We start from the raw sequence: 17,893 nt of genomic DNA on the forward strand, positions 1-17,893 counted from the left end.
GGTAGAGTGAAATTCTCAGTATATATTTGTATATTTCAGGCCTCAGATCAACCAGATATCAAGCCTCTGCAGAACGGCTTTCCTCCATTGCACTTGTTGTCGGCAGTGAATTCTGCAGTAACATCTGTTGCCACACCAGTTGTAGCAGGAACATCGGCGGTTCCCGTCTCCCTCATCCCAGTGTTTCAACCTAACATGTTTGGGCAGGGACTCATTGGTCTTCCTCTTACATTAAACCAACAAGCCTTATTCCAAGCAAGTATGGATGCAGCAGCAAGCCAAGCTAATCCCTCAGCCAAATTATCCACAATGGAGGATGACTTAAAGGACAGTCCACATGCACTTGGGAAAGAAATGAACAAATCAAAGCAGGCAGTTAAAAGAAAGTACGCAGATGCACTGCTGCAGAAAGCAATGGGACGATCACCAGTTGAACTTGCAGATGAGCTAACAAGAGTTCAACCAAGGACAAGCAAAGGGAAGGTGTACAGCTGGATGTATTCTGCACATCCAAAACGACAGAGAGCCAAGATAACCGAGTCTATGAAAAGGGAGATAATTGAGTTCTGTAAGAATCACTCATTGCTGAAACAAGGGGAGGTTGCAGATATATTTGGTATGCTGGTTTCCTGTTTTTATCATTCTGAATACCAAGTTTTATTAAAGTACATGTATGTTAGTGCCGTAATATATTTATCATGAGTTCTTGATATTAAGTACAACTTTGGGGGAAAAAAGAGTTTATTTTTTTCCATTTTGTAAAGTTGTAAGAGTATAGATCTTGAAAATACCGCTTTCTGGCATATCTGAAGAGCTTCAAACTTTTTATCCCTCAACTGCATCACAAACAAATTTATCCTCTTTAATGTTCATCTGTTAAACAGTGATAAACACATTGGTTTTTGCCATTTTAAATTTAAACATATTGAAGAACAATGCAAGCCTATTGATATGCTACAGGTGTTGACAGAACAACTGTTACCAAGATGTTAAAACGGACTCAGGAAGGTGAGGGACAATTATATGACCCCACAAGGCGAAGCCAGGCACCACAGTTTGAACTTGAAGATATGTTATATAGATGGATCAGTAATGCTACAAAGCATCATCCCGAGAACCAGCCAGTATGGTCATGTGTACAACTTCTTGAACAGGTAACGATGATAGTTGTTTTTGATATATTCATTTGTTACTGGTCATTAATCAGATTTTGGTAAAGTAATGGATTTGTTGTGTTCATTTAAGTTCTAAATATAGTTGTGTTCACACAGTTCTAAATACAATATAGAATTTCACTGGAAGTATTTTCAAAATTTCCTTAGCTAGTTGCCCAGACAAGATAGAGAAAACGTTAACAAAAGTATAAATTTCATGAACATGTACTTATTGCCTAAGGAATGATAGGAATATAAGAAGTATTTTATTATACTTGACAATGATTTGTATTGACAATAATAATATATATATAAATATATAATAATTATTACATATTTTGTAAGTCTAAATTCATGTGCAAGTTTGAACTATTATTGTTACCTCCCAATTTGCCTACTTATTTGTGCAAACAAGATAGATTGGAAATAATGAATTCAGATGCTTGTCACACTGTTAAAACTTGCCTTTTGATTCAGATTATTGAAATATCCCAATAAATATCAAATGCAAATGCAAAACTATCAATTTTATTGAAATCAAAAGAATAGTCTGCTTTTTAGATACTCTGCTTTTTGTACTAAAGAGGAGTAATCACTAAACTCTTAAAAGAATAAATAATGAATAAATAATGCTTTTCTAATAAGGATCTAGCTCTATTTACAATGGGTGTCTTAAGGAGGTAGGTTACCTTTATATTTGTATGTGCGCATGTCCAACCGGAAGCTAGCGTGACGATTTACGACGATGTTTACGACAAACTAAATGTCTTTGTATATTCATTCTTCTGAAAACAAATCATAGACCTGTCTTCGATCTGACGCTTTATAGTTTAATAATGCAGAAATAATGAAGAAATTGCCGCAGAAACGCTTCAAAACAATGTTGCCTTAAAATGACGTCATTGACGTCATGACGTTACGTGTCAGTTACCGCGCAAAATTAACAGCTTTTATCTTGAAAGTACGTAATTCTGTGCATTTTCTTTATTCAAACTATTTTCAAATAACCATTATTTGCTGAAATATTTTTTATGAGTCTTTTGCTCTGAATAATAATCAATAGTTGCTTCTTTTATGTAGTTATATTGAAATGTTACGCAGAATGTAAGAAATGGATGATGGTAACCAATGTTATTTGGAATATAGTTGGGTTAGAGGTTACTTGTTACGGCCATTTTCAAATAAAAAATCTAGCAGTTTGATTTGTAATACCTATTTTACAGGTTCCGTTGATAATTTGTTATTTATATACTAAAACTAAGATCTAAAATTGTTCAAATTTCAGTAGAAAATTGTGGTTTCTTGAATTGAATTGATGTTACCATGGAAACCAAGCCCGTGACCTATGTATCTAAATGTAAAATTCAAAAGCGTTGACACTAGTCTATTTAAGAAACACAGCTTCGGCTTTTTATTTCATTTCAACAATATCCATGAGAATAATAGTAGCATGCTGAACGATTTTTCCATGAAAAATGCCAGACGAGGGGTACTGCTGTAAGTATTCTAAGCTTAGAAATTTGTTTGAATAAATGCAGATAACACGAAAATATAACTTACGTTTGAAATAATATGTTTTAAAGCTACATCAACTAGAAAGATAATCTTATTCAATATTATTTTATAAGAAATTACGACAAAAAGCAAGATATAAGCCATTTTAAACATCTCTGTTGCCATGTTTACTTTAAACTTTAAGAAAAATAGGGTACCATGTATAGTGCTTGGTATTTTGCTAATAATATTACCCAAATATTCCATGTTGGTCATTAACAGAATGGCACTGAAGCCGTCGAAAACCCCTATTTTTATACATAGTTGTTTAAAACTGAGAGAAAATGCGTTACCATGGAAACACGAGCCCCGCGACATATACATTTTAAGCTTATCTTAGAAAGCTAACGTGCATACTAGTAAAATTATAGATTATGTTGACTTCTACGGATATCAATGAAACTAAAATACACCGAAAAGTGTTAAATATCCGTATTTTCCTTCTTCTTTCAATATGAAATACCTTTGGATGGTCATGTTCTTCAAACCTGGATAAAAATTGAACTTGAAGGGACAGAGACAAACGAAACTGAGATTTTAGCAGTTAAAACTTCATATTACACGAAATACAAAAAGATGCTGCGGTTCAACTAATTTGAATTTACCCTTGTAACAAGGTAACCTACCTCCTTAAGTAACTTTCTAACATTATACCGGTATAAATATACCATAAAATGTTGTTTAAATGTGATTTACCACCTTTACACTTAATCATATAACTTGCTTTTGAAGAAAGTTTAGCTTGTCTTGAGTTATTTCTGACCTTAGTGTCTTGCTCAATTTTTAGACAAGACTGATCCAAGCGGTTTTGAATACCAATTGGGAGCTGTGTCACTGCTCCCTGAAATTTAATCATTTTTAGTAAGGACATTTTAAAGAAATGAGACACTTGAAACCTGCAGTTTGAACAGCTCTTTTATGGTTTATCTTAAGAAATTATATCCAAATTTCAGTCATACAACTTTTTAGTTAGAAACTCTATCCCACAAATGAATAAGACTAAATCTTAATATAAAGTTTGTTCTGAATTTTGAACAGGCAGAGGAATTGCAGACCCTCACAGATACAGGAAACAACTTCTGTCCAAGTATGGAATGGTTGCTAGAATTTGTGGAAAGATTCAGACTGAGACGGCTTCTCACAGACTGTAAGTAACTAGTGCTAGTTTGAATTAAAGAAGAACTTTTTTCTAGAGAATGATTTTGTTCTTGAAAAAATCAAAGAAATATGGAACAACAGAATTGAAACCAGGCAGTTTTCACCTGAAATCACATATATCACTTTAATCAATATATCAATTGCCTGGACACTTAGTAAGAAAGCCTTTTCACTAATAAACAAGGTCCGGCTTTAGAGAGATTTCACTGTGTGATCTAGTGAGAACTTGAAATCAGGTATTTGAACAAATGAATATGAGATTTCAGTTGATCTTGGTTTCTGAATATGACATGCAGTCTTCGTCGTAACTGGGTTGCCCGAAGCCATTACAAGTAAATCCTGTTTCGGGCAAGCCAGTTTCCAGGTGGTTGCCCAAACAGACAAGTGCATACTTCCGAAATTTATACTACTGCTAGCAAATGTTTTCATGTATTCAGCGACATTGCAAAATGATGAATCTTAAATACTTTGAGGGTGCTCAACCCAACAAAAAGTGAATTGTACTTTTATCAAATTCTTATAAATATGAAAACTGATTGTAAAATTTAGTTCAAAACTTGGTAGGCATTGGTGTTGTGGAATATAACAAAACCCAGCTAGATTTATTTTGTTAAAAAAGAAAAAGTGGAAACTCCACAGTTCGCTCAACACAACAAAAACGAAAATGTTGCAGGCTAGGTTTGATTAAGCCTGTTCATGGACGGTAGTTGAAAAGTCTGATCCATTAGTGCAGTTTGAACAGCAACACTAAAGGCCCTTGCTTAACAAAATATAAAGTATTTTCTGTTTCTAGAGAAGGGAAATGCAAACTTTTGTTTTTTTTCTTTAAAATGCACCATATAAACAAACTGATTTCGGGCAAATAAATGTTTTCGGGCAAGTAGTTTTCATAAGTTACTTGACCAAAAGGGCAAGTGCTGAAAAAAAATTAAGGCAAAGACTGGACATGTGTCAAATAAGTAGCAACAGTAAGACAGCATTACACTGTTCTTATTGCTGATTGTTAACCAGTGATGTGATCATGCCCTGTAGGCTGTTCATTTGTAGTGGACAATAATTGAAGTAGATGGTTTGAACCAGAAAGAAGAGAGGCTTTTATTTGTGTTCTTCAGAATACTGTGGTTAGGGCTAGGGTTTAGTCTTCATTAAAGTAAACGGTCCTTCAAACAGAAATAATTCTGGGAAACCCCAGGCTGAAGGTGTTCACAGTCCTGGTCTACAGTATCCTGAATCATTTCCTTGCTCAAAACAGCACCACCATACAGTCGTTATAAATGATTTATCAGTAGAGTAAATACTATGCAATAATATGTATTTATCCTGTTTATTTCCTAAATTTGCATTCTTCTATGTTACGCTAATTCATCCAAGAAAAACAGCTTAAATTTCTGTCTAAATGTAACATATTATAAAGGATACTATTGAGTTCAGTTGATGTCCTGGAGACTATCTGCTCATAATATTGTTCTATCTGTGTACATCTTTCTTTGGACTTTGAGGCTACATATTCTTGGTAAGTCTTCTCTTGGTACGACTGAAAATATAACCTAGTAAATTCATGCAACTTATTTCCGAAAATATTTTGAATTTCTGTTTTCGTCATTAAAAAAAAAATGTACTCAAATACCACATAATTTATGCAAATGCATCTTAAAAGACACTGTGTCTGAAATCATTTGTCCTCCACCTCTGAGTCATATGGGGAAGTTGGCAGTTACTTGCAGAGAACAGGTTTGTACTGGTACAGAATCCAGGAACACTGGTTAGGTTAATTGCTCCCCATTACATAACTGAAATATTGTTGAAAAATGGCATTCAACCCAAAACAACCAAACAAACTTAAAAACAATGCAGTGAACTCATGGTTAGCTCTTATTACACCAAGGATACAATACTGTGTTGAAGTTGTTAACATTACTGTAAACAAATGTGCTATTGAAATTTAATCTATTTTCTTAACTGTACAAGAGATAATAATTATCAGCTGAGTGCAGAGGGGACAACTGCATTGACATAAAGAAGCAATTATTGATGTGTCTACCAGTATATCAAATGGAAGTGATAAGAACAGACATTGTTGAATGAGTTAATTTATCATAAAATAAAATTATTGAAATGATGCTGCTTTACCTGGTAAGCCCAGAATGCATGAGCTCTAGATGCAATTTCACATATAACATCGGGCTTGAGTCCAGCTAGAATCATCTGAAAAGAGAACATAATATCATTATTTTGTATTGGCAGTTTATTCTTTAAGACATATGTTTAGACCACAAAAAAAATATGTTTCAACTTCTGTACATTTTCAAACAAGAATTTAAATTCTAAAACATTGGCAAAATGGCAAATATTTCTTACAGTAGAAAACTGTTTCATTTTCCCCCCAGATATTAATACTCGAGATACTGTGAAATCATTAATATTTGTGGGGGACTAACTTTTGTGGATTTCGTGGTTGAGTCAATCCACGAAATCTAATCCCAACGAACAAGTAAAATTCCCATTCATTTTATGTTCAACAGTTGAAATCCACGAATTTGCCGTTTTGACCAAAACCACGAAATTTCATGCCCACGAAATTAAATGATTTTACAGTAAGTCTGCCAAAACTTACAATCTCAAACATACATACTTATAACAAACCTTTTTTTTTTTCTCTCCCATATTTGAACGGATTCAGTCTTGCCACCTCATGGTTGAGAAGCTGTCTCTTTCAAGTGTGCATTTGTTACTTTATTAAATGTCCCATCAAGGTACCAGAACAGTATTTATAAATTTATTTCTAGTCTTGGGAGAATATTTAAATGGTACAGAAGCCTTTTCTGGTTCCAAAAGCTCACAGGAGTAAAATATCTACATTTAGTCTTTGGCTAATCTCTCATTTGAAAGGCTGGTATTAATTTTAGTTGGAGGAGCAGATACTTAGACTCACAATCTCTGGTTATAGTTCAGCATTTGCTCCTTATCAACAGCTTACCTTCTGGATACTATACAGAACCTGTTGCTTGTATTGAATTCATTCAAGGCTCAATAAAGAAGCTTTGACCAGCTGTTTACTTCATTGTACTTACTGACTTGTATTGTTCAGAAGGCTGGAGATTATTCCTCACAATTTCAAACTTGTTGGCAAGGTCTGTCTGGCCTGTAATGTAGAAAAAAGCACATTAAGCTTGTGTGACAGCTTTATAAAGTTAACTTAAGAGTAATTACGGTAGTTAACTTGATGGTTAATTGTTCAAAATAAGCTGTATTTCTGCAGTAAACATGTTTTCATCTTTTATTGAATGCCTTCTAAAGAGTGGTATAATTTCCAAAAACAGAGTGATTCCGGATATTAGTAGTGACATTTTACTACTACTTAGGCAAAAGGTTTCTTGTTTCAGAGTCTGGAATCCATGAAACATCTCATTTCCTGTTGAGCCGATATACCTCCTCAACATCCACTCCAGGCTAACACAGCTGGAAATATTACCAATTTAAAAAAAAGAGATCACCCAGCAATAGTCAGGACATGAGCAGTGTCCAGAATGAAATCCCGAGCCCTGTCTTTGTTGTCCAACATGCTCGCCACTATCTCCTTGTGCATAGTTGTTCATTTTAATAATTAATAAATCACCATGATTTATCACATGTATGCACAAACAAATTGTTCATTTTAATAACTAATATATAAATAACCATGATTTATCACAATCGTAAAAAATACTGTGAGTACATATTTAAAAGCGTGTACATGTTACTGTAAAACAAGAGTACATACATGCAGGACAGGTTGTTGATTTGTTGAATTCTCTGGTACCATCTTCGTCACAGAATACATCTATGTAAGGTCAAGGATTCATTGATTCATTGAATCGGTATTAGGTTTAAATATTGAATTACTAAATAGAAGTCCTGTCTTCAACATTATTTAGTTATATTTAAATTATACAATGCATATTTGCCCTAAATACAGTACAGTTAACATCTGAAATATCCTAGAGTTTCAGTGAAAAAATGACTTCTAAGCTGATGCTTATTTGTCTAGGGATCAAGTCAGTGACAACTATACCATATACCTGCTAATGGGTTTACCCAAATTATCAGTCTACCTTCCCTCCTCTGCAAAATGCCGGTTTAGGTCCTTTAATGAAAATTAATACACAGTCATTCTGTTAGAAAAAGGATATGTGAGCATGCAGTCACCTGAATATAGACAAAAAAAAGTCATTAAGTTTGCTGATTTAATATACACCTACAATAAAAAATACATTACAATGTACAAGTTTAGGTCACTTTCTTTTTCAAAAAAGGTACAAATGAAATCATTTGTAAAGGAACCCAGATCTATGACCGTGTGGAGTAAAAATTTAAAGTAAAGGTATCTGCCGCTAAACCCTAGAGTCTTGGGTTCAAGCCCCATTGGGGTCACAACCAAACCTTATATGACATGAGTACTGGTTTTTCAGGAACCGGCCTTGAGAGTGTTTCAAATAGGCTTGAAGCTTTCATCACAGTCAAGCTAAAATGAATTAGTGTAAATTAATCTGAACTTTGACATGTACCTTCCACCATCAGTGTTGGTTAGTTCAACATTAGATTCACTTTGTAAAAAATTCTAAAATTCATTATTAAAAGTTAATTTCCAGCTATATATATGTTTAGAAATTGGGCACATAATTTTGAGGAACTTACGTATGCAACATTTGTAAGTCTCTTGCGGCATTTCTTGAAGTTACATATCAGATCACCTCCTTCCATGGTAAGAAGTAGCCGAAAATTGGGGTGTAGTGAGTTCTAGATTTCCTGAAATGCAGTAGAAATATTCTTTATCGATAGTGTAGCAAGCTTGAATAAGTGCCTGTTACAATGTTGTCTTGTTTGGTTGGAAAATAATCTGTATTAATATACAGCTGAGGTTGAAATTGTCTACAGTGAAACACCGCTCGCTCGAGCATCGATGACTCGAGCACCCGGCCTCGCTCGAGCAATTCATGTGGTCCCGGCCGATTTCCTTCTATTTTCTATGTGAAATTACCATACCACTCGATCGCTCGAGCATGACACCTGGTCCCTGTGTATTAATTTACTCTTTGTTGCTTATGGCAAACTCGAGCAGAGGTGTCAAAAACTTTTTCACACCTTCGGCGGTCAGAATGTATTGGTTAATTTAAAATTTTCGCATGCAGTGAGAATTGCATGGTCTATTCCCCGACTATCTTAAATGTTTGTTTGTCGGTATATTTGACCTGATAATGAGATTAATTATTGATGAAAGGTGGAAGAAAAATTTTACTGATCAAAAAAGTTATTAATTATTACTTTTTTCTGCGGGATCGAGGAGATAATTATGAGATCATAATATTTTAATCAACAGTTGTTTGCATGCAAATAAAGGAAATAATATAGCCTTTTCATAAAATTGAGACGATAATTATGAGATTTTAATTTGGAGAAGAAAATTACGAATTCGATTACAGTATTTCAAATAAAAAAAACCCCATAAAAATAAAATGTCTTAGCTGTTTCCTCACATGTGCCATTTACGATCTATAAATATGAATAACGTTTGTAATACGTTTTTTGAAAATGTCATGAGTGTATTATTATTACGCATCACTGTTTTCTCTGCAAATGGTCTCGATGACAATTGGTAAAACAAACTTCAATTTTCTTCGTATGCTGGTCACTTGTTGGGTCGCTCGAAACCATGGATAACTCGAGCATTTTGCTCATCCCCTTGCGACCTCGAGCGAGCGGTGTTTCACTGTATTATAATAATCTTTAAATAAGGATTATCATTTCATATGATTACCATTGAAAAAGACCTTAAAGATTAATTTTAAGAGCAACTTACTACTATAGGTAGACTGCTCGTGATTAACCCTTATCATGCTGGACACAATTATGCATTTGCAACCAGTGTAGATCATGATCAGCCTGCACATCCATGCAGTCTGATCAAAATCTGCACTGTTTACCAGTCAGTATCTTTCTGATAAGCACCCCTTTTAAAAGTTAATGGTACTGTCTAAATTAAAAGATGGACAAGTTCATTATAGAAATCTAGCAGGATAAGGGTTAAAGGATGAGCCGTTTTATTGATACACATAAAGGAACATCATGCACCCCTAAGTTTTGTTAAACTAAAAGGTATATGACCTTTGTTTGAAGTAAACATCAGACTGAATGATTTGACATTACTTTATCCACATTAAAATGATTTAATTCATTACACTTAAGTGCAATGATTATTAAAACTATTGATATATGTATTTAACAACATTTAGCGAGAATATAAATCTTTACAGTGGCTTTAAAGACCTGCTCCAGTCCTACCTTTTAACCACAAATTGTCACTGAAAAGGCATGAAAATCCTGACTATGAACAGTGACGCCTGTCAAAATAGAGTCTATTTTATATAAAATTCTATATAAAATACCTGTGGTTTTGCGTGCTAAAGTGTGGCACGTGGCCGTTAACTGTTACCTGTTGTAATCATGGGTTGCATACACACAATAGAATTTGAATAGCCGCGGAGCAGGGCTTTAAGGTTTTCACTTTAGCGACTGCTAATGGCTTTAGACAAGTCATGGACCAGTGAATTATATAAGCAGTGTACTTTTAAAATTATTATTTCATGACTCTATATATATATGGTCTATCCGCAGTTTGTGCTGTATGATGAGTCTATATACAATACATGTTTGCTGCCAAGGCTAGTCAAAATTGAACATTTTATTTCTGATGTCATGTACAGTAATAAAACACTTTAACATTCATAAAGAGTTATATTTTAAATAGTAAGAAAATCAAAGTAGACAAAATCCTGTAACCCATGCCGTAATTAAAAACCGTAGTATGGGCAACACAGTATACATAATATGTTTGCACACAGACCCTTAGTGTCAGTATAAATTTAGTCATGCCAATATTCACGCAAGGCACTCAATACCATTAAATTTTAGATAATAAAATACACTTACTCAATTTCAAAGGTGAGGCTTAAGTGGTTATTGGCATGGCTAACACGACGGCATAGCCTGACAAGTTTTCGAATTTAAGTTTGCATATAATTGCAAAGAAAATTGTGTGAAAAAGTGCAAGTAGAAAATCTCTGAATGCCGGGTGTCGATGTAGGTGTACGATTGCCAATAACCACTGAAGATACATAATTGCCATTTAATGAGTTGTTTATCATACATTTAAACATAACTTTTACTCACAGACACTTGATGGTCAGCACCCCTCCCCCTCACAATCTTCCCCAAACTGAAGACATGTCTCGATCATACAACCAGAACCATAGGAAGCATTTTCAGATTGGGGGGTGGGGGGCTGGGGCACACACTATGAAAATCAGCTAGAGTTGACTCCCTGTCAAAAAATTACTAAGATAATTACCATAATCGGACAAATTATTGGGGGCGGGGGTGGGGCCCGGCCTCCCTGGCCCCCATTCCTATGGCCCTGTACAACAACTTCTGTAACAATTTCAACATGTTTAACATGTGCTCAGTTTGTCTTAAAAGGGGAATAATGCAGAACATATATTGACAGACTTTTGGCAGGGGCGGATTGGGAGTGGGGATGGGTGCTGACCCCCAAGTGTCTGTGCTTTTACTTGCATGACATATACTAATGTATTTTAGTGTAAAGATTGCCTCTTTTACTCTGCAGCCTGAGAATATGACCTGTAATAAAGTTCAGAGAAAGTAAAAACAAATGCATTCATGATGCAACCTGTTCAATCAATCAATGACAACCTTTTTAATTCAGATATTATATGGATCGGTAAATAGCTAGAATTCTGTGTAGCTTAACTATTCATTCATGATGTACATCTCTCTGTCTAGTACAGATGTCACATTTAAGCTTTCCATACAAGTCATCAGCTCCTAGCAGACGCTCCTATTTTGAAATATTGGCGCGAACAAATGTCAAAACTTGTTTGACTGGTTAAACGTTCGAGCGTCTTTATAACATAGAACAATGTGTAAACCAGTCGGGAACGTGTCAAAATGGCCGCCTGGGCTGGATTTTCTGATGCAGAGTTGCAAAAAGTGAAGAATAAAGTTAATCCAGGACATAACAGCCAACCAAAAAGTACGGAAATAGCACCTGATGTCATTTTTACAAAAACATGACATTTAAGATATATTTTGTAGTTTTGGAATCGAAAAAGCAGCAGAAATCGATATATGTAGCTGTATTCGGATAGCTGAAAGTTGAGATAATTTAGTTATTTTCTAGACAGCTGCTAACTAATATTGAAACGAAGTATGATAGTGTGCAGTCATGTACATAATTAGCTGCCTTAGAAACTGAGAAAGGCTTTGAACTGTTTAAATAGTCTGACAATGTTGTTTTTGCTATTTGAAGTGTCCAGGGGTACGGATCCGTACCTCTAGAATCTGATTCTAGAGGTACGGATCCGTACCTCTAGACAAGCCTGTTAGGAGTTTTCTACGGGTACGGACCTCCATTTTTCTAGAGATTAAGGGTCATTTACATTTCAAATTTTGTTTAAAATGAAATAACATTTCATCAGAATTCACCTTAAACTTGGATCTAAATGGTTTACAGATAACAACGTTCATCCGATTTGTTACATTTTCTTTCGGAACGTAAATAACCGAGGATCACCAAATAAATCACGAGGATTTAAACTGGCAGAAAAAATATAAAGATTAAGCAAAATAATGTTAAATAAAATTATGTTGGGAAAAAAAAAAATATTTTTAATTGATAATTAACCCTTAGTGTATTTATGTTTTTCACACATTTGGTAGCCATTACGAGATACATGGGACGTTTTTCTTTTACTTAATGTCGCTTAATTAATTACTAAACAATCAGTTCCATGTCGATTAATTGTCATTATTATGATTATACCTTGTTAAATAACAACATAAGCTGGTGCATATTATCATGCCTAATTTATTTATTTTTGCTGAATTTCAAATAGAATTCATTTAAGGAATAGATTCATTCATTAATCTAGCTGTTATCAACAGTTTATTTGACAACAAACTAATCGGCATGGAACAGTGTATTCATTTGGAGTTCCTCGGTTATTTAGGTTTTGAAAGAGAAGGTAAACAATCGGGTGAACGCTGGTATCTGTAAACCAATTGGATCCAAGTTTTAAGTGAAGACTGGTAAAGACTTATTTATTATTTCATTTTCAACAAAATTTAAGATGTAAATAACCCTAAATCTCTAGAAAAAGGAGGTCTGTACCCCTAGAAAACCCCTAACAGGCTTGTCTAGAGGTACAGATCTGTACCCCTAGACGCTTCCTTTGCTATTTTTTACAGCAGATATCAGTTGTTTCCCAAAAGTAGCTGTATTTACCCCAAAAATCATTACATATTCCTTAAAGTTAAAGAAGGTCTTTTCATCACTGTTTGAATTTAAAGACATGTTCTGCAATTTATGAAGCAACCATTTTTACAGAAACAGCTTTTTAATACTTTGAGTTATTAAACATTTATATTTATGTGGAAACTTCAAATGTGTTGAATATAACACATAATTTTAAAAAAGAGACTTAAATCTTCGGAAATATGTGTAAACAGGTGCAAGGAGATATCTATCCTGACACCGTTTTCAATACACAGCAGACTGCTGATGACACTAAATTGCAGAAACAAAACATAAAATATACATTTAAAAATTGTCAGTGAGGCATATTTATGTTATAATGTCAACATAAATTCATTTTCTGAGATGTAATTGTTACAATACATTGTACATATACCAAAAAACATTTCCATCAGATTTCATTTGGGATTTCCAAACTGAAATATGGAGAATAAGTTTGGACGTGACGTGACAGCAACAGTCAAAAGGTATCATGCTGTTCGAAAACATCCTATTATTTGGACTTATTTCGACACAAATTACCCTCACATAATGCTTCAGAAGTGATTTATAGTGTCTCCTATATGTGTGAAATGGATGCTTTAAAAATCTTCTTGAATGAAAATGCTGGCCATGTTTCTAAAAAATTTTAGATATTTTCCTTGCATGATCCTAAATGGAAATGTGTTGAATATAACACATAATTTTAAAAAAGAGACTTAAATCTTCGGAAATATGTGTAAACAGGTGCAAGGAGATATCTATCCTGACACCGTTTTCAATACACAGCAGACTGCTGATGACACTAAATTGCAGAAACAAAACATAAAATATACATTTAAAAATTGTCAGTGAGGCATATTTATGTTATAATGTCAACATAAATTCATTTTCTGAGATGTAATTGTTACAATACATTGTACATATACCAAAAAACATTTCCATCAGATTTCATTTGGGATTTCCAAACTGAAATATGGAGAATAAGTTTGGACGTGACGTGACAGCGACAGTCAAAAGGTATCATGCTGTTCGAAAACATCCTATTATTTGGACTTATTTCGACACAAATTACCCTCACATAATGCTTCAGAAGTGATTTATAGTGTCTCCTATATGTGTGAAATGGATGCTTTAAAAATCTTCTTGAATGAAAATGCTGGCCATGTTTCTAAAATTTTTTAAGATATTTCCCCCCCCCCCCTCCCCACCGTCAGTTACTTAGTTTCCTTGTTTTACAGTATAAATTTCATTCCCTCCCCCCCCCCCCCCCCCCACCCACCCCGCACCCCCAATCATTACTTCCTCAGAAATGCTTTTCATCTAGTTGTCTACTGATAACTCTTGTCACATTTCTACTGATACAAATTTGAAAATTATCAGGCCTGTTTGTTATATAACCAAAAGTATATAATTTCATTCTTAATCTTTGCAGTTCCTGCAGATAGCAGAAAAATGAAAACAAAAAGCCCAGGGCAACGAAAATTGCTTCCCAAACCAGCAGTAAATGTTAATCAGCCAACGCCACAGGAGGACTTGACAAATGCACAGGTATTTCAGTGTATAATGTTTGGTTAGTGGGGAGAAATTAGTAACATTGATTTAAATGTTTAACAGGGCTCCAGATAACTTTTTTGGCCTATGAGTATTAACTCGTCATAATTTTTGTAAAATGGTAAAATCTGAAATTTAGTTGGAGTACTGATTTTACTCCTGAAAATTTGTAAATGTGAAAAAAAAAGAAAACAGTTTTATAACATATAATATTTATCAATTTATAATTTGGCTTAAAACACTGCTAATGAATCCAATAGAATACTCAGTATAGCTTTAAATATGTTTCAATGATCGTTCTTGTTGGTTTAAAGATGCGTAGAGTGTTTGTTCACTTTTTACAATCTTAGAAAGAGACATTTTTTGTTTACACCACACCGGAGGTTGATATTTTAAATCAACACTGCTTTAAAATACACTACCATACCATCAGTATTGCTTCCCAACTATTTGATTTACCGTATATAATATAGTTTAACTTACAAAGTACCATTCAGTGCATGTGTATGTTCTGTGTGGGAGAATTAATGCTGACCGTGCTTTGTTACGTAAAGCTTTTAGATGATTCAGATTTTGTTTAAATAGGCTAGTAAAAAGTCATTGCAGAAGTTTCTGTAATTTCTTATACGTTTTTATACGCTTAAAAATGATCGCACATGCATATATGCATTATTTCAAAGCGTAATTTACGCTAATACGCATCTTATCTGGAGCCCTGGTTTAAGGTATCATTTGTTCTTCAGATACTAGGAAAACTTACTATATTTATACTACTTTGTGTCAAGAAGGTATTCAAAAATATTTCATTTAACAGAACTACATCTATTTAGGATGATAACTTTTGTTAAGGCTTTTGTACAAAAGCTAGTGGGAGGGGGAACAACTTCAAATAGTCATGCACTGACAGCTCTTGTCTATGTTTGGATGGCACAAAACCATGGATAACTCAAGCATTTTGCTTATCCACATGTGACCTTGAGCAGTCAAGAGTTCTACTGAACCTGGTTACCAGAGTCTCCGGCACAATAGCAAAGTGATTTTTATAAAAATAGAATGCTTTTAACAACAGGCACTTTAATTTTCAGTTAAGTAACCATAAAATACCAAAAGAGAGGGTAGCAGAGTATACAATAGTAGAAACACCATTGGATATACCTATGAAAATTGAACCTACAGAGGTCAGGAAAGAGGTCAATGTTGAGGAACTAACCACAGAAGAGGCACATAGGTTAGTACATGTGAATTCATTTTCATTTTCTGATGAATTTTAAAAAAAGCTACAATAAATATGTACTTTTAAGACACATTGTGTTGAAAAACATACTGATTTAGCCTGAAATTAATCTAAGGAAAAATCTAGTTTTTGTGTACAGTAGAAGATGCAGTTGGAAAAGTGAAAGGAATATGTTTCAATTAAACTTGTTGGTTGTGTTGCTTGTGTTAAGGTAGTTGGTCATAATGACACTTGGTAATTTCTGTGTGATTAAGTATTCTTGTATGGCAATTTGGCTTTCCTTGTACATGAATGTAGCTCTTCAATAAAAAACAACAAAAAACAGAGTGCCGAAATTGCATATGTAGAAAGAAAATTTGTCTGAACAATGTTTTCATGATTCATAAAAAAATTATTATGTTGTACTATGTTGATTCAGATTTGAAGTTACAGTAATTGACATTTTTAAACACTTAGTACACTGTTGTTTTTTCAAAGGGAAACAATTCCTTCCCAGTTTTTGAATATATATAGTTGCATGTGCCAATGTCTGGTATCCGGTCAGGAACTTTTCAGAAAGTTACCAAACCAGCTTTGAATTTGCCTTGTCAGATGGTCTGCTAACTGCAAAGCCTCACAAATGTACATGTAAAAACTGGTGCTATTCAAAGTGCCAGAAGAGAAAAGAATGTATATTACATCTGTAATTGACTACTTTTACAGCCGAGAAATAAAGCAGCTTGACAAATTCCGTGAGCAGCAGAAAGCTATTGAGGAAGCTAACAAACTGAAGAAAGACCTGCTGGCAAAAACACTATCTGAAAGGTATGGTTCCATATCTCTGTTGTTAGTTTTAATCAGCATGAGGACATACCTGGTGTTTTAGAGCTTGATTTCCATTAAGTTGTGACTACAGAATTGCAGATGAATTAAAGTTTTGAAAACTTTTCTGATATTAAGTATACATGAAGCTGTTATTACAGCCTTTGATTTGAATTTTAGACAAGAGTAATATTATATTTAAAGTGGACTAAACAAAAGCCTGAAATGATAATATTACATTTAAGGACTGTCTCATCACATTTGTGTCTGCATATCATCTTTTGCTTAAGCCAGTATTATTTTGATGACAGATGTGCAGGGTTTTGACTGCTACTAATATCAAGGTGTTATCAATCGCATTACTGCTACAAAAGTCTTTGAGGTTTTTTTAGGAAGTCTGATTGTTTGATGAAAGTAAAATTACAATTCTCTTTGCACCAATTTAACTGGTCATTACTTTAAAAGTGTCATTTATGTTTCACAATTTGAGTATTGGTTAAAAAATATTTAATTCTAATTTGACAGCCACGAATTTTAACTTAAATACTTCAGATCAAACAAACCACTATGGACAAGCTTGTTTGCATACATGTGGCTCAATAGGTAGAGTGTAAACCTTATGAGTTTGATCCATGGATGAGGCATATGTTGTCCATGATGATTTGATAAAAGACGTCATGTCTGAAATTATTCATCCTCCACTTCTTCATCATGTGGAGAAGTTATCAGTAACTTGTGGAGAAAGGTTAATACTGGAATAGAATCCAGGAAAACTTGGTAGGTGAACTGCACACTGTTACTTAACTGAAATAGCAAAAGCAGCACTAAACCCAAAACAAATAACAACTGAGGACTAGCAATATTCAGCTTTTATTTATATAATCTAGGAAACAGAGAGCAAAAAAAGAGGCTTACAAACTAGAACATATCCAGAAAGAGCTTTCTAAACTAGATCACCTGTTGACAGCAGATGTCAACGTTGTGAGGGAGAAAATAGAAGAGGCCAGTCGAGAGTTTTTAGAGGCACAGTAAGTATTGACAATTTAAAACTGAAAGTTATCTTACCTTTCAGTTTATAATGTTGGTGGAAAA

The 17,893-nt window shown here is 34.1% G+C and overlaps 2 protein-coding genes across 5 annotated transcripts in view; one reads left to right on the plus strand and one right to left on the minus strand.

The window, feature by feature from the left end:
* LOC123549645 (E3 ubiquitin-protein ligase CCNB1IP1-like) overlaps nt 1-11,820 on the minus strand; it is a 29,702-nt gene extending 17,882 nt beyond the window's left edge. The window contains exons 1-7 of one of the 4 annotated variants that reach the window (XM_053524860.1): nt 11,671-11,820; nt 8,541-8,651; nt 8,034-8,051; nt 7,627-7,684; nt 6,938-7,008; nt 5,997-6,071; nt 5,286-5,400 (exon numbers count right to left, since the gene is read on the minus strand). In XM_053524860.1, the coding sequence (XP_053380835.1) occupies nt 5,286-5,400; nt 5,997-6,071; nt 6,938-7,008; nt 7,627-7,684; nt 8,034-8,051; nt 8,541-8,606 (403 nt within the window). In that variant the 5' untranslated portion in view covers nt 8,607-8,651; nt 11,671-11,820. Of the gene's footprint in view, nt 1-5,285; nt 5,401-5,996; nt 6,072-6,937; nt 7,009-7,626; nt 7,685-8,033; nt 8,052-8,540; nt 8,652-11,612 lie in introns of all 4 variants that reach the window. The other 3 variants (XM_053524862.1, XM_053524861.1, XM_053524859.1) reach the window with 3 other exon arrangements.
* The window catches only part of LOC123549609 (uncharacterized), a 29,232-nt gene that overhangs the window by 6,201 nt on the left and 5,138 nt on the right, over nt 1-17,893 (plus strand). The window contains exons 2-8 of the mRNA XM_045337833.2: nt 40-616; nt 961-1,154; nt 3,747-3,855; nt 14,648-14,763; nt 15,852-15,994; nt 16,703-16,804; nt 17,689-17,829. Of these exons, the coding sequence (XP_045193768.2) occupies nt 40-616; nt 961-1,154; nt 3,747-3,855; nt 14,648-14,763; nt 15,852-15,994; nt 16,703-16,804; nt 17,689-17,829 (1,382 nt within the window). The remainder of the gene's footprint in view (nt 1-39; nt 617-960; nt 1,155-3,746; nt 3,856-14,647; nt 14,764-15,851; nt 15,995-16,702; nt 16,805-17,688; nt 17,830-17,893) is intronic.

Source organism: Mercenaria mercenaria, chromosome 15, assembly GCF_021730395.1.
Source record: "Mercenaria mercenaria strain notata chromosome 15, MADL_Memer_1, whole genome shotgun sequence".
NCBI classification, from domain to species: domain Eukaryota; kingdom Metazoa; phylum Mollusca; class Bivalvia; order Venerida; family Veneridae; genus Mercenaria; species Mercenaria mercenaria.